General features: G+C 39.5%; 1 protein-coding gene across 5 annotated transcripts in view; it reads left to right on the top strand.

Annotated features, from left to right (window-relative positions):
- The window catches only part of Ptpn2 (protein tyrosine phosphatase non-receptor type 2), a 60,202-nt gene that overhangs the window by 30,308 nt on the left and 2,922 nt on the right, over positions 1-26,972 (top strand). For 3 of the 5 annotated variants that reach the window (XR_005285365.1, XM_038329539.1, XM_038329538.1), the window contains exons 4-9: positions 3,279-3,377; positions 9,492-9,626; positions 11,997-12,206; positions 17,004-17,156; positions 19,829-19,995; positions 22,000-22,101. Coding sequence is in view for 4 of the 5 variants with exons in the window: in XM_038329539.1 (XP_038185467.1) it covers positions 3,279-3,377; positions 9,492-9,626; positions 11,997-12,206; positions 17,004-17,156; positions 19,829-19,995; positions 22,000-22,101 (866 nt within the window). In the remaining variant the exon portion in view is untranslated. Of the gene's footprint in view, positions 1-3,278; positions 3,378-9,491; positions 9,627-11,996; positions 12,207-17,003; positions 17,157-19,828; positions 19,996-21,999; positions 22,797-26,972 lie in introns of those variants that run through there. The other 2 variants (XM_038329537.1, XM_038329540.1) reach the window with 2 other exon arrangements.

Raw genomic sequence — 26,972 nt, 5'->3', positions numbered from 1 at the left:
ATGGTTGTGAGCCACCATGTGGTTGCTGGGAATTGAACTCAGGACCTCCGGAAGAGCAGCCAGTGCTCTTAACCTCTGAGCCATCTCTCCAGGCCCTACTAACTAACTCTTACATTTTAAGTTAATCCATATTCCTTATTTATGTTCTGATATGTGGTGGTATCTTTATTAATGCATGGCATGTTCATCTCCTGCTCCCTCTGTGTCTGGCTGGCAACTCCTCACTCTGCCCTTCTCCTTCCCATCATCCTCAGTTTGGTACCCCACCTATACTTCCTGCCTGGCTTCTGGCCAATCAGTGTTTTATTAAACTAATTTGAGCTGACAAATCTTTACAGTATACAAAAGGATTATTCCACAACGTATTTCTTTCTGTATTTTTTTCATTGCTCTATGGATATTTTAACCTAAATCTTGAATTTTCTACTTTCTGTGTCTAGTTGGTAGGTTAATTGAAGAAAATCAGCCTCCTTCCTATTTCTTCACCGGAGTAGAAGAGCAATCCTTACAATAGTTGCAGCCCTGACCTATACAAGTTGCTCAATTCCACAGAAATCAGTGCAGCATTGTAAGATGTTTTCTTGCCACCAGATCCACTTGCTCTTCAGGTGTGGTTCACTCCAGTGTACCCACACTTTTACCATGAGCTCTTATGCACCTTGCTTGATATTTAGAACTTGTAGAGTGACCTTAACTGCCCCTGTCCTTCCTATCACCTCTCTGCCAGATTCATACTGTATAGCTTACATTCTCAGACTTTCTTTCAACATAGGACCTGATGATTTGAATATTTGATGCTAGTAACCTCTCACTCTCTCCATTTGCACTTTGTAGGGGGCTGAGACTACATTTCAGTAATGCCTATGCATAGCATGTTACTTGAACACAGCGAGAAAACCCACATTTAATGTTAGTTACTTACAGTATCTAATTGTTCTTTGTTGCTTATTAGATTAATTGTCTTTTGCTAGAGTCTTTGTTTTTTCTTTTTTCTTTTTTTTTTTTTTTTTTTTGTTTTTCAAGACAGGGTTTCTCTGCAGCTTTAGAGCCTGTCCTGGAGCTAGCTCTTGTAGACCAGGCTGGTCTCGAACTCACAGAGATCCGCCTGCCTCTGCCTCCCGAGTGCTGGGATTAAAGGCGTGCGCCACCACCACCCAGCTGACTCTTTGTTTTTTCTAATCAGCCTCGTATGTCATGTCCATTTTAATGTTTAAAAATTTGGTAGCATTTCAGCCAGTTGGTGGTGACACATGCCTTTAATTCCAACACTGGGAGGCAGAGGCAGGTGAGTTCAAGGCCAGACTGGTCCACAGAGATAGCTCCACAAAGAAACTGTCTCAAAAAAAAAGGAAAAAAGAAGAAAGAAAAGAAAAGGAAGAATTTTTTTATATCATTACTAGCTGATAGATGAATTTCTGTCTTTTTAGAATCCTTTGTTCTTTATACTGTAACAGCTGTTGCATGTTTTCTGTCTAGTCTTTAGAACCAGTAATAGGATTGGGGTATGAATGTGCACACAAAGGACTTCTCTACTAAGTTGCTTCATAATTATTTTTAAATAGCATTTTCTTTATTATTTATTTGTATGTGTCCTTGTGTAGTTTCATATGTGTGCTATGCATATATAGGCTCCTCCTGAGGCCAGAAGGGAGTGTTATATCCTATCCCCTGGAACTGGTTATAGGTAACTTAGAGCCACACTGGGGTGCTTTTTTCTAGTCTCACTTCATGGTTGTTGTATTTTGTTTTGTTCTTTTCAGACAGGATCTTACTATATAACCCTGGCTAGCCTGGATCTTACTGTGTTGACTAGGGTGGCCTTAAACTCAAAGAACCATCTCCTTGATATTGAAGGTGTAGGTCACTACACCCAGCCCATGATTTTCATTTTAAGATGAAAGAAAAAGGTGTTCATTTTACTGGGAATTGTCTTATTTCTCTTTTTTTGGTGGAGAGGTTGTTTGTTTTATCACCTTTGGACTGTATGTTTTATATTGGAAATAGATACGTACATTGAATGAAGAGGATCTAATCCTTTAACAGTAAGGTTGTAATTTCTCAGCTATCTAGCATTTTTACAGGTTAACCTTAGAGTTTGTTTATTTAAGCAATATGTATTGAGTATTGGCAACGCACCAAAAAATATGTCTGCCCTAACGATGATTTCAGTCAGTGTAGAACTATCTGAATTCTCAGTTACACCGAGTGGGGTTGCAGCGCTGGTCTTTCCTGCTCGTGACACTGAATTGTCGGGCACATTGTTCTGGAAATGCTCTGCATGTTTTGATGGAAGTTGGTTTTATAGCTTAATGGTAGAGCGTTTGCTTGGCTTTCATGAGTCCCTGGGTTACATCTTCAGCCCTACAAGAAGGAAGGAAGAAAGTCCAAGTCTGGGCATGCTCTCCCTCCCTCCCTCTTTCCCTCCCTCCTTCCCTCCCTCCTTCCCTCCCTCCTTCCCTCCCTCCATTTCTCCTTTCCTTCCTGTTTTCCCCCCCATGCTATCATGAAGACAGATGTGAAAGAAATTGGATTGGAAGTGTGTATTTACTTTTATCCCCTTCCTAGAATTTTATAATAAAGACGGTTGCCCACTTTTAACTCTGCCAGCTGATACTATGTCAGATGATACAAACTGATTTGCAGGCACTTTCATGATTTTTTTTTTTCTGCAAGTTCCTTTGTGTTGACTTGGACTGGTTGGTCAGTCAGTAATGACATAAACTTCCTCATTTCTCACAGATCCCCCCCCCCCCCATGATCTGAGATGTAACTTGTCTGTTGCAGAAACTGAAAAGAGTCAAATTTCCTTTTCTGACTTCCTTTCTAGTCTGAACGTGAGCTCCCAGATACTTTCATGATTCTGATTTGCCTGTGTGTTAGGCACCTTTGGTCATAACAAAGCTATAATAATATGACAGTATCAGAAGCAGTGAACTAAGCTGACTTTTTTGGCACAAAATCTTGCCTGTATTTTATAAGTGTTGAGTAATTGAATATAATATAATTGAATCTAGTTATCCAGCTCTTAGTTCTGAACCCCAGGTGTCCCATACAGTTGGGTTTTTTTTTTTTTGCCTAAGTCAATAAATATCTTTATATAATATAATGGAAAAGTTTTATTGAATGCAGACTATATTTTGAATTTAAGTGTATTTAAAGTCCTGCTTCACTTAGCAGGATCTAATCCACTGATCATCACAGTGCATTCCAGCAACATCCTCAAAGCCTTGTCCTTTCCCAGCTCCTTTCCCTGATATGTTCTTGTTCTATTATTACAGGGTCCACTTCCTAACACATGTTGCCACTTCTGGCTCATGGTGTGGCAGCAAAAGACCAAAGCAGTTGTCATGTTAAACCGAACTGTAGAGAAAGAATCGGTGAGTAATATTTAATACTAATTGTTTAGATTGCCATCTGTGATCATTAGTTTATAAATGTTTCATTTTGGGAGCGGATACTCATTTATTACTTTTGACTTTTGGTGGCTAAAGGGTGGTGGCCAGGATATTTCTGACCAGCAAACTAATAAATACTTTCTCTTCCTCTTATTTTTATTATAAATTTGTAGATTCATAGTACTATATGTTTTATTCTGTTCCATGAGGGCATTTTCATGTAAGTGTAGCTGATGTGTTGAGCTTGCTCTCTGCCTTGCTCCTCACTCCCTTTTCTCCCACTTCTCTTTCAGCCCTTTCTTTTGTACTCCTAAACAGTTCCTCTTCCATGTCCATCTCCTACATTTTGTATAGATAGGCAAAGTAGAGAAACACCGTTTTTCTGAGATTTTCATTTTCACTTGATACGTTTATCTCAGTTGCATCTATATTTCTGCAAATGGCATAACTATGCTCTTTTTGGTTAAAACTTTTCATTCTGTAAATATAACACATTTCTTCATCCATTCATCCGTGTATTCTTGAGTTGGTTTCATAACTTAGCTTTTGTGAATAGTACCATGGTAAATGTTGATAAAATGTAGGTCTCTCTGTGATATGTTAACTTGTATGATATGTGTGATACCCAGAAGTATTATAGCTGAGTTGTATTGTAGCTCTGCTTTCAGTTTTTTTGTGGAACTTCCATACTGACTTCCACAGTGGCTGAAGTAGTTTATGGTCCCATCAGCAGTGTGTACCAGCTCCCTTCTGTCCACAACCTCCCCTGTCTCTGTCTCTGTCTCTGTCTCTCTCTCTCACTCTCTCTCTCTATTTCATGAGGTTCTTTTTGTCAGCTGTTGACATTTGTAATACAAATTCTAATTGGTTTTAATGGTAAAAACCAAGAGTCAGATATAGGGGTTAATGCTGAAGATCAGAGAAGCAGAGTGGCCAGCAACTAGAGAGTTCTTTTACCTCTACCAGTGCTCAGACCGAAGGGGCGATCCTGTCCTCAGACTGCATCTCCATGCTCCATCTGTCTTCACCAAACCTCAGACTGCACTGAGCTCCTGTCTCCTTCCGCCTTATTCCTCTTTGCCCAGCTGTAACACTTCTGTCTCTACCTCTCTATTGCTGGCATTAAAGGCGTGTGATCCCAAGTGCTGGGATCTGTAGCAGGGTCCACATCGCTCTTGTCAGACTAGGCTGCTGTTGTCAAGGCCCTCTGGCAGACCCTGGCTGGCTCTACTGCGCATGCTCTTACTGTCAGGATCGACCAACTGGCTCTCGAGTCCATTAAGGTGGCTTAGTCATTTCACAGGAATCGCCCTTTTGTGAGTTGTTTCTCTTTCAAATAGATTCAACCTTGTGGAGCCCAGGGTGGCTTTGAACTAACAGATCCCTCTGCCTCTGTCTCCTGAGTCCTGGAATTAAAGTTGTGTGCCGCCACTGCCTGGCCTCTAGTGGCTTAGCACTCTGATATTCAGGAAAACTTTTACTTATTAAAACATAAAATGTCACTCCCAAGCGAGTAGAGTCCTGTTCAGAAAGTCACTGCGTTGGTCTCTGTGTTGTCTGAGTGCATGTTTGGGGGGGGGGGGGCGAGTTTATTCTTCATTGATTTCTGCTTTAGTTTTAAGTCAAGGCCCCTCACCAAATTTGGGGGCCCGTGTTTTGACTGAATTGGTTGTGAGCCCTCAGGATCTGCTTTTGTCTACCCACCCACTGGACCCACAGTAACACCTGTACCAAAGATCACCTGATTGAAGCTATATTGGCTTTTCCTGGGTTTCCTTTCTATTGGATTGATCTGTTTTTCTTTTTGTGAAAGTATTAAGCCTTTTTTGTTATGGCTCTGTGGTATAACTTGAAATCATGTATGATGTATCATTATTGTATGTTTGTTTTACTTTTTTGCTCAGAATTAGATGCCCTCCCCAAGTCTTTAGCACTTTCATAAGAGGATTCTTTTGTTTGTTTGTTCACTTGGCGAGTTTTGTTTTGTTTTTCAAGACAGTGTACAGCCCTAGCTGCACTGAAACTAGCTCTATAGATCCACCTACCTCTGCGTCTCGAATGCTGGGATTAAAGGCGTGTACCACCGTTGCCCAGCTGAGTTTTAATATTTTTTTAAAATATATCTTGATGGTGATTGCACTGAATCTACAGTTTGCTTTGAATAGTGTAGCCTCCTTTACAATATTAACCAGCTGACATAATTTTCCTTTCTTCTTTCTGTTTATCAGTATTGGGGGTTGAGCCTCAGATTTCATGTCTGCTAAGCAAGAATTTTTCTTTTCCTTTTTATTTTTTCTTTTTTCCTTTTTATTGAGACAGGGTTTTTCTGTAGCTTTGGATCCAGTCCTGCATCTCGCTCTTGTAGACCAGGCTGGCCTTGAACTCACAGAGCTCCTCCTGCCTCTGCCTCTGCTTCCTTGGGATTAAAGGCATGCGCCACCTCTGCCCAAGAATTTTTTTTTTTAACTAGCCCAGAATTCCTGCCCTTACAGTATTAATTCTTCTGATCGGTGAGAAAAAGTCTTTCCATCTTCTACTCTCTTATTTTTTCTTTTTTCTTTAGTGCTGTAGCTTTTATTGTAGAGATCTTTCTTTACCTAGGTTTGTTACGTTTTTTTAAGCTATTAGAATGACATTATTCCCTGAATAATTCTTTGTAAACATGTTTATCTTTTCTTTTTCTTTTTTTTTAAAACAAAAACTCCATTCAATTTTACCAATAAAGACTTGGGAGCCAGATGCTGGGGTGAAGACCTGCTAGCTCAGAGAATCAGAAAAAGTCCCCAGCTGACCTTCCTCCTCAGGAATCCCCAAAAATTTCCTTTCTGTTTCACAGTCTCAAACAAAAACTCCAACGGAATGTCTCTCCCTTCTACTTCCTGTGTGAGTCTCTGCCCATCTTTCTGACTCTCTCTTACTCTCTATGATCTTTTTCTTGTTCATTGCCTGTCAACTGGTTACTTGCTCTACTTCTTGACCTATGGTTAATTTTATTTAATCCTGTTTACAATAAGCACAAAGCTCTTGGATTATGCTAGGGCAGAGACACACCACAGCTTGAAATAGATTTTTTCAATAAGCAACGCAATCTCCGGGGTCACAGTGTGATCAAATACCTTGCCACCATGTTGTTACTGATATAGAAAGTCTACTGATTTTAAAATATTAATTTTGTATCTTGACACATGCATAAACTGTTCATCAAATCTAAGAATTTTCTGATGCAGTCTTTAGGATCTCTTATAAGTAGGATCCTTTTATCAATATATAAGGATACCTAGGCTTCTTTTTTTCCTGTGGCACACACCTTTAATCCCAGCACACAGAAGGCAGAGGCAGGCTGATCTCTAAGTTCAAGGCCAACCTGGTCTACTTTAGTGAGTTCTAAGACAGCTAGGCCTATGTAGGGAGACCCTGTCTCAAAAAAAAAAATTCTGAGGAGTACAGGTGATTATTTCCAATTCAAATCTTGAAATTTAGAAGTTGATTTTAGTCCTTTGCCTTATGTCTGCTGCTTTTTTTCCTTTCCAGAAAATCCTGGTTAAAAAAAAATCAGTAATATAACAAAAATATCAAGTATATCAGAAATATCAGACATCAAAACTATTGTATGATCACTGATTTGTCTTTTCTGATATCACACAAAACAGTTATCCAAAATAATTGTGGAAGATTTCATGACATTTTTATATTTTTCTCCCTTTTTTGGGGGGGTGATTTACTGTTATTTGTTTATTTAATTCTCTTTCCCTCCCTCCATCCGTCCCTCCTTCCCTCTCCACCTCTCTCCCTCTACAAAGGCTACTCTGTGTAGCCATGACTGTTCTGGAACTCACTCTGTAGACCAGGCTGGCATCAAACTTACAGAAATCTGCTTGTCTCTCCTGAATGTTGGCATTAAAGGTGTGTGCCACCACTACCCAGGGATTTAATTATATTTTTATGTATATGATGTTTTGCCTACTTGTATGTCTGTGTGCATATGATTGCCTAGTGCCTGAGGTAAAAGATGCATTGTATTTCCCTGGAACTGGAGTTACAGGTGGTGGTGAGCAGCCATGTGGGTACTGAGAACCACACCTGTGTCCTGTTCAAGAGCAGCAGTTGCCCTTAACCATGAGCCATCTCTCCAGCCATCCTTCTCTTTGTTGTACTTTTATCTAGAACATGTAACATTTCCTATATCCCCCTCTAAATCTAAATTCTCCATACATCCTTCATACCCTGGGAGATTGGTTCCAGAACATTTAAGAATTGGATGTTCAGTTGGGCACTGGTGGTGCATATCTTTAATCCCAGCACTCAGGAGGCAGAGCCAGGTGGATCTCTGCAAGTTGAAGGCCAGACTGGTCTAGATAGTGAGTTCCAGGACAGCCAAGGCCACACAGAGAAGCACTGTCTCGAAAAAACAAAACAAACCTCAACAAACAAACAAAATAATAATAATAATTGGATGGGCCAGAGGACCATCTGGGTGTATTTAATATTCATCATCAGTCCTTATTGATAATCTATCCACTTATTCTAATATTCATGTCAAGTCATAAAGCATTAAGATTTTTTTAGATTTATTTTCCTTTTATGTGTATGAGTGTTTTCCCCCAATGTATATGTGTACACCACATATGTGCCTGGTACTCTGAGAGGTCAGAGAAAGGCATCAGTTCCCTGGAATTGGAGTAAAGCATGGTGTGAGCCACCATGCAGGTTCTGGGAGTCAAACCTGGATTCTCTGCAAGAGCATCAAGTGCTCCTAACTGCTGAGCCATTTCTCTAGCTCATTGTAGGCATTTTCGTCTCTGATTTCTTACATGTCAGTGAAAGTGCATCTGCTGTTTTAGTACTTAAAAGTCATTTGACAGAGTATAAAAATTTTTGGCTCTTACTTGATAACATTCATTTCTTTCTAGCATTATAGATTACTATCCAAGTCAAATGAATGTTCTTTTATTTATTTATAAATCCATTACTTATTTTACCTACATTACTTGAAAGGGTTTTCTCCTTTTTCTTTTTTTAAAATTTATTTTATATTAAGCTTATGACTGTTTGCCTGTGTATGTGCACTGCTGAATCCCCTGGAACTGGGTTTATGAATGATTGTGTACCATCATATGGGTGCTGGGGATCAAACCCAGGTTTTTTGCAAAAACAAATGCTGTCAACCACTGAGCCATCTCTTGAACCTGTCTCCCTTTTTCTTTAACATTAAATTTTCCAAAATATGTCTTGTCATTTGCTCAGTTTTTCAGTTAAAAAATTTTTGCCTTTCAGTATGTAGTTTTAAATATATACATATATAACATTATATTATAACGATTATTAAATCATAGTTGGTGTTTGTTCTGCTCCTATTTGTTAGTGATGTTCTTGCCGCCGCCCCCCCCCACAGTATACATATGTTGGATTTTCTTTTGCATCTCTCCTGTTTGCTTTAATGCTGTTTCTATTTCTCTCCTTACTGTAAAATGTCCTGTTTACCTCTTGTGCTTATTTGTTATTCTTAATCTGAGTAACAATTCTTCTGGTTGGTTGTCCTGGAACTCACTCTGTAGACCAGGCTGGCTTTGAACTCATAGAGATCCACCTGCCTCTCAAGTGGCAGGAGTAAAGGTGTATGCCATCACTAACTGGCTTGAAAGAAAACCTCGTTAATGTTTTCTGAAGATAAGATTCTTGTAAGAGCCTGATATTAGAAACCCAAAGTAAATATGTTAAAATGTTATTATGCTTTAAGACTAGCACACTTTAGCAGGGCATGTTGGCTTATGTCCTTAATCTCAGCATTCAGGAGGCTGAGGCAGACAAATCTCCGAGTTCACAGCCTCGTCTACACAGTGAGATCCAGGACTATTTAAAGAGACTCTGTCTTAAAATAAAAGTATATCACATTTTTATGGACATGTTATCTGTTTATGGATTTTTAAATTTAAAGGAAACGTTCTATGGAGCTACTTTACAAAATGTCATTCTCATTAAAATACTTCAGATAGTCTTAGGATACAGTACCTGAAGAAGTATATACAATGTATATGTGAGGTTTATTTTCCTTTTTATGGTTTTTTAATATGTCTAAACTATTGTTCTTAAATTTAGGTTAAATGTGCACAATACTGGCCAACAGATGACCGAGAGATGCTGTTTAAGGAAACAGGATTTAGTGTGAAACTCTTATCTGAAGATGTGAAGTCATATTATACAGTCCATCTACTGCAGTTAGAAAATATCAATGTAAGGCTTTTCTGGTTTCAGGGTTTCGGTTTCATCTGATGGTTTTAAGAATTCTTTATTACTAGGATTGGTACTGTGCTTGGATTTGAATTTTTGTAATAGTATCTAGTCATAAACATGTTTAGATTGTATTTCTGTAGAAAATAACTGAAGAAATCCTGAAAACAAAGAATTATTTTGAAGATTGAAAATTATTTGTTGGGGCCAGAGATTAAGAGTACATGTTATTCTCGCAGAACACCCAGATTCAATTTCCAGCGCCCATATCAAGAGGCTTACCACTGCCTATAACTCCAGATCTAGGGAAACCAGTGTCCTCTTCTGGCCTCCACAGCCTCTGGCACATACATGATGCACATAGATATATATGCAGACACTCAAGTATACATAAATGCAAGTAAGTAAATTTTAAAGGAAAAAAAAGAATTTTGCCATGTGGTGGTGACACACGCCTTTATTCCTAGCACTCAGGAGGCAGAAACAGGCAAATCTCTGAGTTAAAGGCCAGCCTGATCTACAGAGTTCCAGGACAGAAAGGGTTACACAGAGGAACCTTGTCTTAAATAAAATAAAATAAAGAATACAACCAAAAAGAAATAAAGAAAAAGAAAAAAAAAGAATTACTAAAAATGCAGGAAGGGATGTTCTGGATAGAACATATTGATCGAGTATTTGATTAGTATACTCTAGGCCCTAGATTAAGTCCCAAGAACCAAGAACTAGTAGTGACTATTACTGAGTTGTAAGGTACTTTCTTGGCATGCTTGAAGGTTTGGGGTTTAGTACCCATCACCAAGAAACTGCAAACATACTTGGGAATAAAGAGAGAATCACTGGAATAAACTTGAACTCACATTCCGGTTCTACTACTCAGTAGAGGTATGGTTTCCTCATCTATAAAATGGAAATTGTATATTTGCAGGGCTGTTGTGGGGAGCAAATGAAAGTATGGATGTTTATTAAACATCTTGTTCCAGTATGATAGCTCTGGTACTTAAGTACTCTTGGAAGTAGCCCAGAGATCAAGAAAAAGACATACCAAACTTGGAAGTGACCATATAGAAATGTGACTTTATTGAGTTGGGAAGAAAATGGTAAAATAAGTGTAGAATATGATCTCAGGAATATTTACCTAGATCTTATCTCCAGAAGTCCTTGTCTGTCCTTCGTACATGGTTCTGACACATATTCACAGGTGACTGTCAGTGTGCTGCTGCTGTCCCCTGAGTATCAGAGAGGCCGCTTTTCCTCTTTTGCATTCATCTCTTTGCTTTCACTGTGAATTAGAGTAAGTTAGAACAAACAAGGGAGAGTGTTTCGAGTGGTTGATAGTAACCGGGATAACTGCAAATTAAGGAAATGTGGCCAAGTTGACCTTAAGAACGTGTTTAGTCTGTGTAGTGAAATAATGTTTGAGTTGATTATTAACATGTACTAACAACTAAAAATGAAGATAAATAAATACGTGCATGTACTTTTTAGATGGGTGGAAGTACCTTTTATTGTTACTCTATCCCTGGCAAATGCAGCTACATTATTGTATTAAAGCCCAAGGTTTGGTTTTCCTCTGCCCAGTTTCTCATGATGCTCCCTTATCTTATAGGTCATCTAATTATTATTTTTTTTTATTTATTTATTATGTATACGATATTCTGTCCCCATGTGTGCCTGCAGGCCAGAAGAGGGCACCAGACCCCATTACAGATGGTTGTGAGCCACCATGTGGTTGCTGGGAATTGAACTCAGGACCTTTGGAAGAGCAGGCAATGCTCTTAACCACTGAGCCATCTCTCCAGCCCTCATCTAATTATTTTTGTTTAGTGGTGGTTGTTTTTGAGACAGGACCTCAAAATGGCCTTGAACTTCTGATCATCCTATCTCTATCTCCTAAATGCTGTGATTACAGGCATGTACCACTATACCTAAACCCTGTTGTATTTGCTGTTAGGGATTCAGCCAGGGTTTGATGTGTGATCCAGGGCTTTCTATATATAAGGCAAGCACTCCTTCCACTGCTGTAGCCCCATCTCTACTTTCTTTTGTTTTTTCTCATATGTTCCCAAAACATGTTTCTGCAGCAATAATTACATACTTGTATACCAAAAAAAAAGAAAGAAAGAAAAAAGAAAAAAAATTAGAGGGCTACAGAGGTGGCTCAGTGGTTAGGAACACTAACTGCTCTTCCAGAGGTCTTGAGTTCAATTCCCAGCAACCACATGGTAACTTACAGTGATCTATAATGGAATCTGATGCCCTCTTCTGGTATGCAGGTATACATGCAGATACAGCACTAATATACATAAAATACAATAAATAATTCTAAAAAAAGAAAATATCGGAACTAACTTCCCTTTGATTTTCACATTTCAGAGTGGTGAAACCAGAACTATATCTCACTTTCATTATACCACCTGGCCAGATTTTGGAGTTCCTGAGTCACCAGCTTCATTCCTCAATTTCTTGTTTAAAGTTAGAGAATCTGGCTCCTTGAATCCAGACTACGGACCTGCAGTGATCCATTGTAGTGCAGGCATTGGGCGCTCTGGCACCTTCTCTCTTGTAGACACCTGTCTTGTTCTGGTAAGTGTCCATGGTGACCTTATTTCGGGTTTCTTAGGTTTTTGGTTTGGATTGGTTTTTTGAGACAGGGTTTCTCTTTGTAACTTTGGCTGTCATGGAACTCTCTTCGTGGATCAGGCTGGCCTGAAAATTAAGAAATCGCTTGTCTCTGCCTCTTAAGTATTTTACTCCTGTAAAGACATGTACCACCCTGCCTGGCCAGTTTTGTGTTTCTGCTTTGTTTTGTTTTATGGTTTTATAATATTAATGAGGAACAAATAAAGGTTTTTTGTTTTTTGGTTTTTTTTTGATTTCCAACACAGGGTTTCCTTGTGTAGCCCTTGCTGTCCTGGAACTCTCTCTGTAGATGAGGCTGGCCTCAAAATCAGAAATCCATCTACACCACCACCCAGCTGATAAACATTTGTAAAAAATTTTAAAATTATGTTTATGTGTTTTCCCTTCAAGTATGTATGTGTGCCGTGTGCATGACTGGTGCCTGTGGAGGTCAGAAGTTACCACCGAATTCCCGAGACAGAGTTGCACATAATTGTAAGACAGCTTGTGGGTGCTGGGAACCCAACCCTGGTTCTCTGTGATAGTAGCCAGTTCTTTATCCACCTAGCCCCTTCATCTGTTTTAACTGTTTCTATAGGCAGCAGTAAGTTCTAATGTCATATCCTAAAATCTAGGGTTTTTAGGTTAAACTTGTACTTTCTTGTTGAAAATCGCTACTTTCCACTGATTAAACTAGCTCTAGCTCCTGGCTGGTATATGAGTGTGTTCAACAGTTCCAGAGCTTCCCCAAGAAATTTGTCTCAGCCAGGCTTGGCTCGTACCTGTCATCTCAACATTAAGTAAGCTGGGACAGAAAATTTGCCTCAGGTACACAGTGCCATGTTTGTAATCCCAGAACTTGGGGGGGGAGTGGGAGTCAGGTAAGGTCCCTAGAGCTCATTGACCACAGCTTACCCAGATCTGGTAAGAGACCCTGTCTCATAAAACAAGAAAGAAGTCCATCTGTGGTGGCATACACCTTTAATTCCGACAAAGGTAAAGAAAGGATTCTCTGTTAGTTCCAGACCAGCCGATCTACATAGCAAGTTCCAGAAGAGGACAGCCAGAGCTGCATAATTGAGACCCTGTCTCAAAAGAAAAAGACCAATTAAGGAAGATACCTGATACCTGCCACTGGCCTACACACGCACACACGCACCTCCACAAATACATATATCATCTGTACATGCACATATATTTTTAAAAATATATGTTTAAAAATTGGGTGCTAGCAGACTGGTTCATCAGGTAAGATCTTTGCTGACAAGCCTAATGGCTTGAATTCTACCCTAGATCCTACTAGGTGTGAGAAAGTCAACTCCTACAAGTTTTTATTGAACAAAAAATATTTTTAAAACCAATGTGGTGGTACATATCTGTAATCCCATGCTTAGATGATGTAGGCAAGAGAAACAAATTCATATGGAATTTGAACTAGCCTGGGCAACATGAGAATTTGTCTCTAATCCCCATCCCCCTTCTGGTACCTTTGTATACAGAATTAGAAGCTTCCACCTTCAGTTATAAATTCATGTTTGATATTAAATTTTTTCTTTCTTGGATAAGTATTTCATCTCTTATTTAAAAGCCAAGGTTGATTAAAGTACTTCCCAGGGCTACTATGAACATTCTGTGAATTAATGATATTTTCTGTCCTGGTTAGCTTTTGCTATCAACTTGACACAGCCTTGAGTCATCTGAGAGGAGAGCCTCAATTAAAGAATTTTTTAGATCAGATTGGTATTATTTGTAGAGATATATCTTGATTGATATTTGATATAAGAGGGCTTGCAGCTGTGAGTTCAACGCCAGCCTGGTCTACAAAAGCTAGTTCCAGGACAGGCTTCAAAGCTACAGAGAAACCCTAACTTGAATTCCCCCCCTCCCCCAAAAAAAAACCCTAAGATATAGGAGGGCACAGCCCACTGTGAAAATTACCATTCCTAGGCAAGTGGTCTATATGAGAATGGGTGATGAGGGGCTGGAGAGATGGCTCAGAGGTTAAGAGCACTGGCTGTTCTTCCAGAGGTCCTGAGTTCAATTCCCAGCAACCACATGGTGGCTCACAACCATCTGTAATGAGATCTAGTGCCCTCTTCTGGACTGCAGACATATATGCAGACAGAACATGGTATACATAATAAATAAATAAATTAAAAAAAAGAAAGAAAAGAATGGGTGATGAGTACAAGTAGGCCTGTGAGCCAGCAATGTCCTCCATGGCTGTGATTGTAATTCTTTGTCTGTGAAGCAGTTTCTTGGTGGGAGGTAATGTCTTGAGTCACGTTAGTCCTTAAATGATAGGTTGTGATCTGGGGTTGTGAACTAAAATAAAACCTTTCCTTCTAAGCTGCTTCTGGCCAGTGTTCTCTCATAGCAACAGATGTGAAACCAGGACACCACATGTTAGTACAGAGCCAGTCCTGAGACTCTTGTATGGGACCCCAAGATCTATACCCCCTTTTTTTTTAAACCAACCAACAACAGCCGCAACCAATTCAAGCTCCCTCTTCCTTTTCTGTTTTGCTCATATGTATGTCTGCACCACATGCATTCATGCCTGGTCTGCATGGAAGGAAGAAGAGGATGTCAGATCTTTGGAAACTACTATCATAGATAGATGACTATCTGTAAATGACTTTGTGCGTGCTGGGACTTGAACATTTAGTGTTATCAATTGCTAAACCATCCTTCCAGCCTCCTTCCATTCTTTCTTTTTATGACCTTTAGTCATAGGGGATTTCTAGGTTCTCATGCCTCTTTTAATACCTGCCTTCTTTCTCCCTCCTTTTATTATAGAATCAAACCTATCGATAATACTTTGTGCCTTGATTTCTGTATCATCTAGTCGTTCAGCATCCCCTAGTGTAGTGATGAGCTGGGGGCTGCATTCCCGCCCTGCTCCCAGCCACCTGGCTAGCATATGCCCTGAAATAACAACACACAAACTGTATTCATTTAAACACTGCCTGGCCCATTAGTTCCAGCCTCTTACTGTCTAATTCTCACATCTTGCTTAACCCATTTTTAATAATCTGTGTAGCACCACGAATTGGTGTCTTACCGGGAAAGATTCAGCATGTCTGACATGGTGGCTGGCTTCATGGCAACTCTCCCAGAGAGCAGAGGCATGGCAATTGCCTGAGGCATCTCACTAACTTCCCTTCTTCCCAGCATTCTGTTCTGTCTACTCCACCTATCTAAATCCTGCCCTATCAAAAAGCCAAGGCAGTTTCTTTATTAACCAATGAGAGTCCTCCATCATTTCCCCTTTTTATGTTTAAACAAAAAAGAAAGGCTTTAACATAGTAAAATTTCATATAATAAAACAGTTATCAAGTAAGAATTACAGTTACAATATTTATATCTAATTTATCTTTTATCATAACTAAGGAAAACTATATCTATCCATTCTTCAACTCCATCAAAGACTCCAGAAAGATATAATACTACCTAAGTAAACAAGAAATAAGCAACTTACAAAACTCTAGAAATCACAGAGACATCTTACTGCCTGGACAGTCACCCAAAGTTCCTCTGTACTACTGGGGCATCTATCTTTGGCCTTCAGGCCCATAGTATCCAGCAGACATTTCCATGAAGCAGGAAATTTCAAAGGCAGTTCAGTCAGTATCTGCTGTGTCCTGCAGAATGTCTCGCAGACTCTTTCATGAATCAGGAACCCCGAAAGATCATCTCACCTTTAGGCAAGTTCAGCAGTCCTCTCTCTGAGGGTTCTCTGTGTCCAGTTTATGTAATAGTCCAAGCAAGAGCAGCTTCTTGCCCAAATGGCTATCAAACTCCATAAGGAGCCTCTTTGATGCCCATCTTCCTCTTGAAGTAGCTGGTGCTGCCAGGTGCAGATGTGTCTCATTGTCATGAAAAACCCTAAATTATTAAAACATTTAAAATGCCTTATTCTATAGTCTTTGAAAGATATTAGGAATGCCTATCTAACTGAAATATATCTATATATCTAGAAAATCTTAACTAGCATGACCACAAACTTGACTATTTTAGATGATTATCTCTTAACCTATATTTCCTAATTATATATTACATTCTTAAATGAACTATACAATCACAATACCTTAATATATAAGAAATACATATGCATATAACAAAATTGACCTTAAATTTAAATCACTAAAGCAAAATCCATATCAGTGCAAATTATTCATATCTATATCACCCTAGTTTTGTTTTTTTGTCTTTCCCCCCCCCTTTTTAGGGGGGTTGTTTATTTTTTTTTTCCTTTTCTTTGAGTCAGGGTTCTTTGTGTAACCCTGGTTTTCTTGGAACTTGCTCTATGAATCAGGAAGGAAGGGAGGGAGGACAATAAATCAATCACATTGAGAAATTAAAAACAAAGCCAGACCATGGTGGTACCCTCAGGAGGCAGAGGTGTGTGAATCTCTGTGAGTTAAAGGCCAGCCTGGAGCCTGGTCTCCACGAGCTGCAACATAGAGAAGCCCTGTCTCAACCAGAGAGCGAGAGAGAGAAAGAGAGAAAATGAAACTACCAAGGGCAGTTACCCTTGTTTTGGCCGGAAATAAGTGTGACTCTTTACTTTCACTGAGTATTGACCAGAGCGAATGAAATTGCTGTGATTGTTTGGAATTGCGTGAATATCTAGAGACCCTTCAGGTGCTGCTTTGACAGCTGGTGTATAAGATCCACAACACAGCTAAATTCTGAGAGGTGACCTTGTATTGTTTCTGTTTCCTGGACTCAGTCAACTTGCTTTTGCCCTTGTTGCAGATGGAAAAAGGAGAGGATGTTAATGTGAAACAAGTATTACTGAATATGAGAAAGTATCGCATGGGACTTATCCAGACGCCAGACCAGCTCAGATTCTCCTATATGGCTATAATAGAAGGAGCAAAGTACACACAAGGAGATTCAAATATACAGGTAAATCGCGGTCACTACTATCAGATAGTATCAGTGCTAGGATTAAAGGCTTGTGCCACCGCCACCTGGCTTAATGTAATTATTTTTATGTGTGTGTACATGTTTGTGTTTTTGGCCAAGTCCTGGTATACATATGTACAGAGGACAAGGGCCAATGTCAGATTCGTCTTTCTGTTCCCTGCTTCAGTGTGTGTGTGTGTGTGTGTGTGTGTGTGTGTGTGTGTGTGTGTTTGTGTGTTTTGAAGCAGGGTTTCTCTGTATAGCTTTGGGGCCTGTCCTAGAATTAGCTCTTGTAGACCAGGCTAGCCTTGAACTCACAAAGATTCTGCCTCCCAGTACTGAGATTAAAGGCATGCGCCATCACTGCCTGGCTTTACATTACGTTTTAAAATGAACTGTATGCAGAGGCAGGCGGATCTCTGAGTTCGAGGCCGGCCTGGTCTACAAGAGCTAGTTCCAGGACAGGCTCTAGAAACTACAGGGAAACCCTGTCCCAAAAAACCAAATAAATAAATAAAATAAATAAATAAATAAATAGAATTAACTGTATAAGCACAATACCCCAAACAAGAGTAGAATCATACATTCAGTATAACAAAAATAACTCTAAATTTGTATGAATATATCAAAATTCATAGCAATGTAAACTGTTAGAGACGTGGTTGTTCAAAAGTAGACTCAACAATCTACTCTTTTACCTCATCATTTCTATACTATGTTTTCCTTTTCTCTTCAGAAAGTGATTCCTGAATTTAATCTCCTGTGTCAGTTTTTTTCTTGACCATGACCAGTAACAGTTTGTAACCAAGCCACCTAAATGATGACAAACATCCATAACCCACTGATCGACCAAAAACCGCCACCCCCTCTTGGGAATGTGGGCTTCACTTCTCTATAGATTGTTTCATGTTGTATGGGGGCATTGGCATGTTTAGGAGACACTGAGAAAATTAAGGTAATGGGCAAGTCCTGATATAGCTACCTATTGTATAGTCTCTGTGTGATGGGAAAATGTAAGGCTTATTTGAAGTCCTGACTGGAATAGTCTGTGAGGCTGGACCATCTCAGCAAAGCAACCTTGAATCTGTTCTGGATACAGAACTCTGAGGAAACTGTAACAGAGACATCTGAGAGGTTGGATTGCCTCAGTCACCTGTTTTCATTGCTGTCTGGGCCCCTTGTTCTGAAAACACATAAACTTTCGAAGGTAACATATACATCTGTATTAATATAAGTATGGACTGTGTGATATACACAAGCCAGACAAAGATGATTTTTTGCTTTATGTTTGAGCAGGGAAAATATCCGTCACCTGTTGTGCAGTTTGTCTGGGTTTATTTCTTTATGTCTGTAGCCAGGATTTTCAGGGCATCTCCGTGATCAAACCTGATCACTATTAACCTTGAATAAACCCATAGTCTTTCATTTCCCATGGAAACAAAAGCATGACCTCTTCCCCAAACCAATACTTTTTTTTCAGTTAAGACATTTAAAAAATATATAGGTTGGTTTAATTTAGTAGTTTTTTTATAATCTATTGTCTCTCCGCAGCTATTGTTCATTAACAGTCAAAAGATTTAAAGTCAGGTTCCAGACCTCTGTGTATCTCTATGTGGCTTATTCTTTTTAAAAAAACAAAAAAAACCTTTTTTTAAAAGCCTTTGGGCCGGGCGGTGGTGGCGCACGCCTTTAATCCCAGCACTCGGGAGGCAGAGGCAGGCGGATCTCTGAGTTCGAGGCCAGCCTGGTCTACAAGAGCTAGTTCCAGGACAGGCTCTAGAAACTACAGGGAAACCCTGTCTCGAAAAACAAAAACAAAAACAAAACAAAAAAAAAAAAAAAAAAGCCTTTGCTTCATTCTTTATAAACTGTTCATGTTTTCTGACTATCTGTACTCCTTTTCTTTCTTAAGCCTGTCACATTGTTAAACACAATGAAATAATGGAACCTGTTTAGAGGTTTTCTCCATCTGCCTTTTTTAAATTATTTTTTTATTTCATGTGCATTGGTGTGCTGGTGTTGGAGTTCCAGATGTTTGGGTGCTGGGAATTGAATCTGTGTTCTCTGGAAGTACAGCCAGTGCTCTTAACTGGCTTTTACTTTACTGAGCATTTGCAGTGTTCTCTGTCAGCCACTGTGGAGACCGGTAGCTGCATCTCTTTATGCTGAAGAGCCTACCTGAGAGACTGTGTTCATTTGGAAGTCATGTTTGACTCTGTTTTAAAGGTTTTTGTTTTTGTTTTTTGTTTTTTTTAAAATAAATTTTCTTAGGCCTTACGTGGATATATGTGGCCAGACATTTGGCACTATGTGTAGTCAGATTTTTCTCTGGTACCAGCCAGCTCTCAAATCATGACATGAGACTTATTATTAATTATGAAAGTTAGGCTTGTTTTTAGCTTAGCTCTTATACCTTAAATTCACCCATTTCTATTAATCTATGTGCTGCCCTGAAGCTCATTTACCTTACCTGTGTGTTGTCTGTTCTGCTTCCCTGCTTCCTCTGTGTCTCCTCCCATCTCTGCCTTCTTTTCACCAGCATTCTCTCTTCCCTGAAAATTCTGCCTAGTTATTAACTGTTTAACTTTTTATTAAACCAACCCAAGTGACACATCTTCACATTGTACAGAAAGATTATTCCACAGCACTTATTACTTCTCTTCTCTTCCTAGAAACGGTGGAGAGAACTTTCCAAAGAAGATCTGTCTCCTGTTTGTGATCATTCGCAGAGCAGAACAGTGACTGAAAGGTACAATGGGAGGAAAATAGGCTCAGAAGAGGAAAAACTAACAGGGCTTTCTTCTAAGATGCAAGATAACGCCGGAGAGAACAATGAGAGGTGTGTGCCATGTAGCGACCTACTGAGAAAGATGAGGCTGTTTACTAACTGCAGCATGTGTGAAATAGTATAGACCCTTTGTTACCATGTTTAATACCATGTTTTACTTTGTCAAAGTGTTTGGGTGTTGTTTAATGACATAAATACTTTCAAGGAGTTTCCTGTCTTATTAAAGCCAGTACAAGCCAGTCTGTGGTGGTGCACGCCTTTAACCCCAGCGCTCTGGAGGCAGAGGCACCAGATCTCTATGAGTTTGAGACCAGTCTGGTCTACAGAGCAAGTTCCAGGACAGCCATGGTTACACAAAGAAACTTTGTCTCAAAAAAAAAAAAAAAAAAAAACAAAACAAAGAAAAGAAAAAGGCCAAGTGAGACACCACAGGACTTAGCAATATAGGCACACACAATTGTCATATAGCTTATTTATTATGATCCCAACTTTGGTAGTTAAGACAATATAATTCATGACTGAAAATGTAGTTGAGCTACAGTGCTTACCTCCTATGCACAAAGCCTTGAGTTACATCTTTAGCGCTGCATACAAAAATAGATGAGTAATTCCAGCCCTTGAGGAGGAAACAGAAGGATCAGAAGTTTTAAGGTCATCATTGGTTCCACACCGAATTTGAGGCCAGCCTGGTTGGAAACCCTGTCTTTTGGGGGTTTTGTTTGTTTTTAAATGAGCAGCTGTCCTCTGACCTCTATAGGTTCTCTCCCTCCTTTGCTCCCCTTCTTCCCTCCTTCCCCCTCATGCACACAAGCACAGTAATTCAATTAAGAAAATAATTCAGAGCTGTATACCTGTACCCAAACACTCCAGAGGCTGAGGCAGAAGAATCTCGAGTTCCAGGAAAGCCGGGCTTTACATAATGAGAATCTCTAAAAGTCAACCAGTAGACGTAGATGAGTCAAGGCTCATGCGTGTGTCTGAGTGAAGGATGCTGGGCTCCTCCGTCTGGAAACGTTTCTACACTTTCTTCTCCTTCTTGTCCTCTGATCTTTAGAATGCCTTATAGTTTGGATTTCTTGGTTAGATTCAAGTTAAACATTCTGACCAGAAAATGTCTTGTGATCTAGTAGACACTGAAAAGACACTCAAGATTGTTTTTAATCAGGCCGAATGTTCAGAGCTCTGACTTAAAAAAAAAATCACTGCCGGATTAAATAAAACAGTTATGAAAAGACAAAAACAAACAAAAACAAAAACCACTGCCAAGATTGAAGCTGGTAAGCTGGTCAGGTGTTACATGTAAGTAAGAAGAGATGGGTTTTGTGAGAATGTTTTCCTAGAACATGCCATGTTGACATTGGCCAGTCTTCTTTGAATCGAGGACTGGGTGCCCTGGATGTCAGAGACCTCTTAGTGAAATGGACTTCCAGGTTGGACAGGAAGATGGGAGCTAGAAATTTGTATGGTCAGACAGACAAGTGGGCACCCTCCAAACAGAGCATTCATAGAAATAGTCGAGTATTGTCAAAGAGCTTTGAGCTTTTGAATGCTATCACAAGAGGAGCAGATGCTGAAGAACCTCCAGTCTTTTCCCTCTCAGCTGGTTGGGAAAAAGAGAGGAAAGAGGAGGAAACAGACAGTTTTGAAAAAAATATCTGAGCCGGGCCGTGGTGGCGCACGCCTTTAATCCCAGCACACGGGAGGCAGAGGCAGGCGGATCTCTGTGAGTTCGAGACCAGCCTGGTCTACAAGAGCTGGTTCCAGGACAGGCTCCAAAGCTACAGAGAAACCCTGTCTCGAAAAACCAAAAAAAAAAAAAAAAAAAAAAAAAAGAAAGAAAAAAATATCTGACTTACCTTCAGGTCCTGGTACAGTATTACTAAAAGTATGCCAGAATTTATACCTGAATTGTCAGCGTATCATTGGTCTTGTGGAACAGTTTGACTTTTTCCCTTTATTGCTACGTTGTTTGAATGAAATTTTGTTTTGTTGGTGGCCAGTCCCCTGTGTCAGTGTAGTTACGGCTTGCTGTAATTTGTTTCTGTCTTTTTACAGTATTCTGCGGAAACGTATTCGAGAGGACAGAAAGGCTACTACAGCTCAGAAGGTGCAGCAGATGAAACAGAGGCTAAATGAAACTGAACGAAAAAGAAAAAGGTGGTTATATTGGCAACCTATTCTCACTAGGATGGGGTTTGTGTCAGTCATTTTGGTTGGTGCTTTGCTTGGATGGACACTGTTTTTTCAGTGAAATATCCTATAAACAAACAGTTTTACCCAGCACCTTTCTGCACTAGTAGCTGACAGTGCTGTATTAATCTCAAGGGATTGTTAGCAAATGCCTCATACCCCAAAAATGTTTCAGTAGACTAGACATCAACCTGATAAGGGATATTTACAGTCACAAGCTCAACATCTCAGGACTCAGCACTGCAGGTTCCTCTGAGACCTAAACTGTCATTGACTCAAAATAAAGACAAACATCCTTGTTGAAATTGTTACATCTTACAGCTGTGTTCACACATCGAGCATCATGTTTCACTGACAATACTGAGAAATCCTTTATCACAAGGATTGGCTTTTGGAGGCTTTCTGGATTTTAACCTGCACTTGATATAAGCAATAAACGTTGTGGTTTTTTTTCTACATTATTAATGGAGAGAAAATGATGTGTGTAATATGTAATGTACTGTTGGAATGGGCATTACAACTTTATACGCGTAACCATTTTAGGGTAAATATATTTTATAAGTACCTATTTAAACTTACTTTTTGTAGTTAAATGTACTTTAAAAGTTCAATTTGAAAATCTGTTACCATAGAAAAATAAATTGTATGTTGACTCAGTTGTATACTGGATACATTTTCCCTTTCCTAGGCAGACGTTCATAGAGGCAGTTGAAACTGAGCAAGCTATTTCTACTACACGTTTTTTTTTTATTTCTTTTGTATTTTATGGTTTATTTTAAAATAAAAAGAAAACAGACAAAAATTTTCTAAAAATGTCATTGAAGGAAAATTCTCCCTTTTGGGATAGTCAATTGACAGTTGATCAAGACTTAGTTAAAAATTCAAAAACTTGTTTTCTGCAGGATGTGATGACACACATTGTGCTCAGGCAGCTAAGGCGAGAGGCTCAAAAGTTTGAAGCCAGCCAAGATTGTAAATTTTTAAAGCAGGTTTCTGTCTTTAAAAATAAAAGTAAAAGCCGGGCGGTGGTGGCGCACGCTTTTAATCCCAGCACTCGGGAGGCAGAGGCAGGTGGATCTCTGAGTTCGAGGCCAGCCTGGTCTAAAAGAGCTAGTTCCAGGGCAGGCCCTAGAAACTACAGGGAAACCCTGTCTCAAAAAAACCAAAAAAAAAAAAAAAAGAAAAAGAGAAAAGAAAAGAAAAAAAAAGGAGGCAGTGGAGGGGAGGTCAGAAAACAAGAAGTCTCAGCACTTGGGAGATACAGGTAGAAGGACCACAAGTTCAAGGCCAGCCAGGACTGCAAGAAACACTGTCTCAAAAAACTGAAGTGGTTAGCAGAAAAGAAATTGATATCTGTAAAGTAAAGCCCATGCATGACTTACACTGTTCTTTTTTTTTTTTTTCCTTTTTTGTGAAAATGTTAATGTAATTACCCGAACCGGGTAACTTATGATTAGTAAGGAAGAGGAGCCAGTGTTTTATATTTAATGATTTCAGCTCATTAGACTAAAATTTTGAAGTAAAAAAATTCAAGTTCTTTCTAAGTTCAATAAATAGTATGTTGGTGTACAAACTTATATTGTCCCTTACCTTTGTAATGAGTATTTGTAAAGCGTGTAACCACAACCACTAATTAGGGTTTGGTGGTTTCAGAGACTCTGCTTTGGATTTCGGGAACATCACCCAGGTGGTCAAAGGTTCCAGTCCACTAGGACAGCACCTCTCCTTTGTCTCTTATATATCATGTAAGATTGCATTATAAGGCTTAATTACTTTAAACGAAACAGTTAATTGAATGCAGTTTGAAAACCATAGGTTTAGCTAGGAATTGTGAGTGGCCTTGAGAAGCAGTCTTGAATGTGATAACCTCACTGAAAGTCTGAGAGTGGGGGATATAAGTGGGATTGTATAGTAATAGATAAGGGTATGTAATACATGCCGGAGTCTTGATTCAGTATTACTATGTCCTGTAACTTTGAAATGGAGAGCAGGTAAGCAGGATATTTAAACAGCAAGACTCTTACACTTTAGAATTAGATGGTTATTGGTTTTGAGCCTTTTTCATTTATTGGGCTTGTTTTTTCCAAAATGCAGTATGTTAGCCTACTAGGCCTTATTAAGATTCCAGTTAAAGCAGGACAAGGTGATGCACACCTTTAATCCCAGCACTGAGGAGGCCAAGACACCCACCCACATCCCTGTAAACTCCAGGCTAGCCTAGTCTACATAGCAAGTTCCAAGCCAGCCAGGGATACACACTGAGACCCTGTCTAGAAAGAAAGGAATCCAATTAAGATAGCCTCAGCTTCTCCTCAGCGCTTCCAGGAAGGCTATGCCTTCTAGAGATAGCATTGAGTGCTGCTCTTTTTGCTTCTGAGAACACATTGGGTGTAGTGATTCCTTCGTGTCTTTTGGCAGGACTTGTATCCTTAAGGATGGGTTTAACCGCAGCAGCTTTAATAATATTTTTGTGCTGCTTACTCAATATCCATAGTATTTGATTACAGTGCCCATGGGTATCATCCTGGCCTGTATGAAGTGAGCTGTGCTACTGAGACACCATACAATCTTGGGTGCTAGCCAGAGAAGGGAAATCAGTCTCTGCTTCTGCATCTTTAACAATCTTTAAACTGTGCACCAGTCTCGTGCTGTTTACTGATTTTAACTCATTAAGAATAGTTTGACGGGGGGTTGGAGAGATGGCTCAGAGGTTAAGAGCATTGCCTGCTCTTCCAAAGGTTCTGAGTTCAATTCCCAGCAACCACATGGTGGCTCACAACCATCTGTAATGAGGTCTGGCCTGCAGGCATTCACACTGACAGAATATTGTATGCATAATAAATAAATATTAAAAAAAAAGAATAGTTTGGCGGTAACCAAATTCTGTCTTCCTTAATAAATTTGGAAAAGAGAAGGTATTTTTAAAAGGGATTTACTATTTAAAGAATCCTTAATTCCTATCTTTTCCTGCCTTGTTTTAATACCATGACCAGTGGTCACACCTGCAGTTACGTATACCTTTTCCAGGTTAACAAGGTACAGAGTTCTCTCTGCTTACTGATTTCTATCTATGGTTGCTCCAACAGGAAGTGTAAAAATACAGTTCTTTTTTCATACGTATATGGAAAGACAGTTTTTCATGTTTAGCAGAGACTCTACACATTTGTCACACTTTTTAATCTTGGTTCTTTTATCTTTCTATTCATTTCATTATGTGTTAGCATTTGTACCAAAGATTGAATAGGAAAAGGAAAAATCAGTATTAGTCAGTTTCCTTTCAAACAAGCTGTTCTTTCCAGGTGCACGAGGGGAAGAGTCCTAACCCTGAGTTCATTCTACATGCACTTGGCTTGTTCTCTTAAATAAAGCAGAGTTGATGTTATGAATTAAAAAATACATCCACATCTTTAGTCACGGCCCGGAACAGCCCTGGTTTTCACACCACTTCCTTCAGCTTCCAGCTCCAGCTCCGGGGTTTTCTGCCAGGCCCAGAAAGACTCCTGCTGATTCCTTACAAAATATCTCTGGCTAGATTCTACATAGAGATGAACTTGATGGTAGGAAAGGACTTTTATTGGGCATTGTATACAATTCACTTAACAAACTTACATCTCTTGAGATGCCTATCAAGTCATTTCCCCGGATTAAAAATCTGCATTGCCTTAATTTCTACATACACATGCAAATCTTTATTTCTGGTTGCCCTTGGGTGGGTTTATTTACTCATTTATTCATTTTTTGTTTTGTTTTGAAGCAGTGCCTAGCTGTTTCCCAAGCATGGCCTTAAACTCCTCAGTTCAAATGATCTTCCTTCTTCAGCCTGTTGAGCAACTAACACCACAGGCACACGCTACTGCACACAGCTTTCTGTTATCCTGAGGAGATCGTTTGAAATTGTTGTCCTAAATCAGATGTCCCTAGATGTGGAGCCTGTTATTTAAATGTTCAGATAAGATGTCAATAGGCTTTTAGTCAAGCTCCATTTATACTTCTTTCTATACTTGGTCTTGATGAGTAGCACATATAGCTGTGGCATGGATTCTATGTGTCTGGTGTCAGGTAGGAAGGAAGGGCTCCTTTGATCTGGCTGAACTTGGTCCATCTGTTCGGTTTGGAGGAAAGTGCCAAGAAAAATGCGCATTTTGTTTATATGCCAACAGCGAATAAAGTCTCTTATTTTTGATATTCCTTTATATAATTTTGTCACAGAATCTTAGATATGCTTTTTTAAAAAACCTGAAATTAAATGTTTTTCCTCATAAAATTTGTTGTCTCATAACTTAAAATACAGGCCTTGGCTATTGGCATGTCTTATTCCACAGGAGACCTGTTCATTTCTTCCTTTCCTTGAAATCACTTGTTTGGGTCAGATACCATTTCTTCTTCATGCTGGTCTTCAGTTTTTTGGGTTTTTTTGTTTGTTTGTTTGCTTGCTTGCTTTTGTTTTTGGCTTTTGATTTTTCAAGACAGAGTTTTTCTGTGTAACACCCCTGGCTGTCTTGGAACTCACTTTGTAGACCAGATTGGCTTTGAACTCACGAAGATTCACTTGCCTCTACTTCCCAAGTACTTGGGGTTAAAGGCATGAGCCACCACAGCTGGTCTTCTGTCTTTATCAGACAGTATCAACAGTCTAGCATTCATACCTGGGATTACAGCTCGATAACTGTCCCACTGAGTATGGATGGAGAAACTCAGGTTATGTCCTCCTCCATCCCTGCTCTGCCTGGGAGTCCATCCCCAGTCAAAGGACTTTTACATAGCCATTGTGCTCCTTACTTGGCCCTGGGACAGCGTCAAGGCATTCTGTACAAACACTACAGGGACGACCCATTGTC

The sequence above is a fragment of the Arvicola amphibius genome, chromosome 5 (genome assembly GCF_903992535.2).
Source record: "Arvicola amphibius chromosome 5, mArvAmp1.2, whole genome shotgun sequence".
NCBI classification, from domain to species: domain Eukaryota; kingdom Metazoa; phylum Chordata; class Mammalia; order Rodentia; family Cricetidae; genus Arvicola; species Arvicola amphibius.
This window is presented reverse-complemented; position numbering and strand designations above follow the sequence as displayed.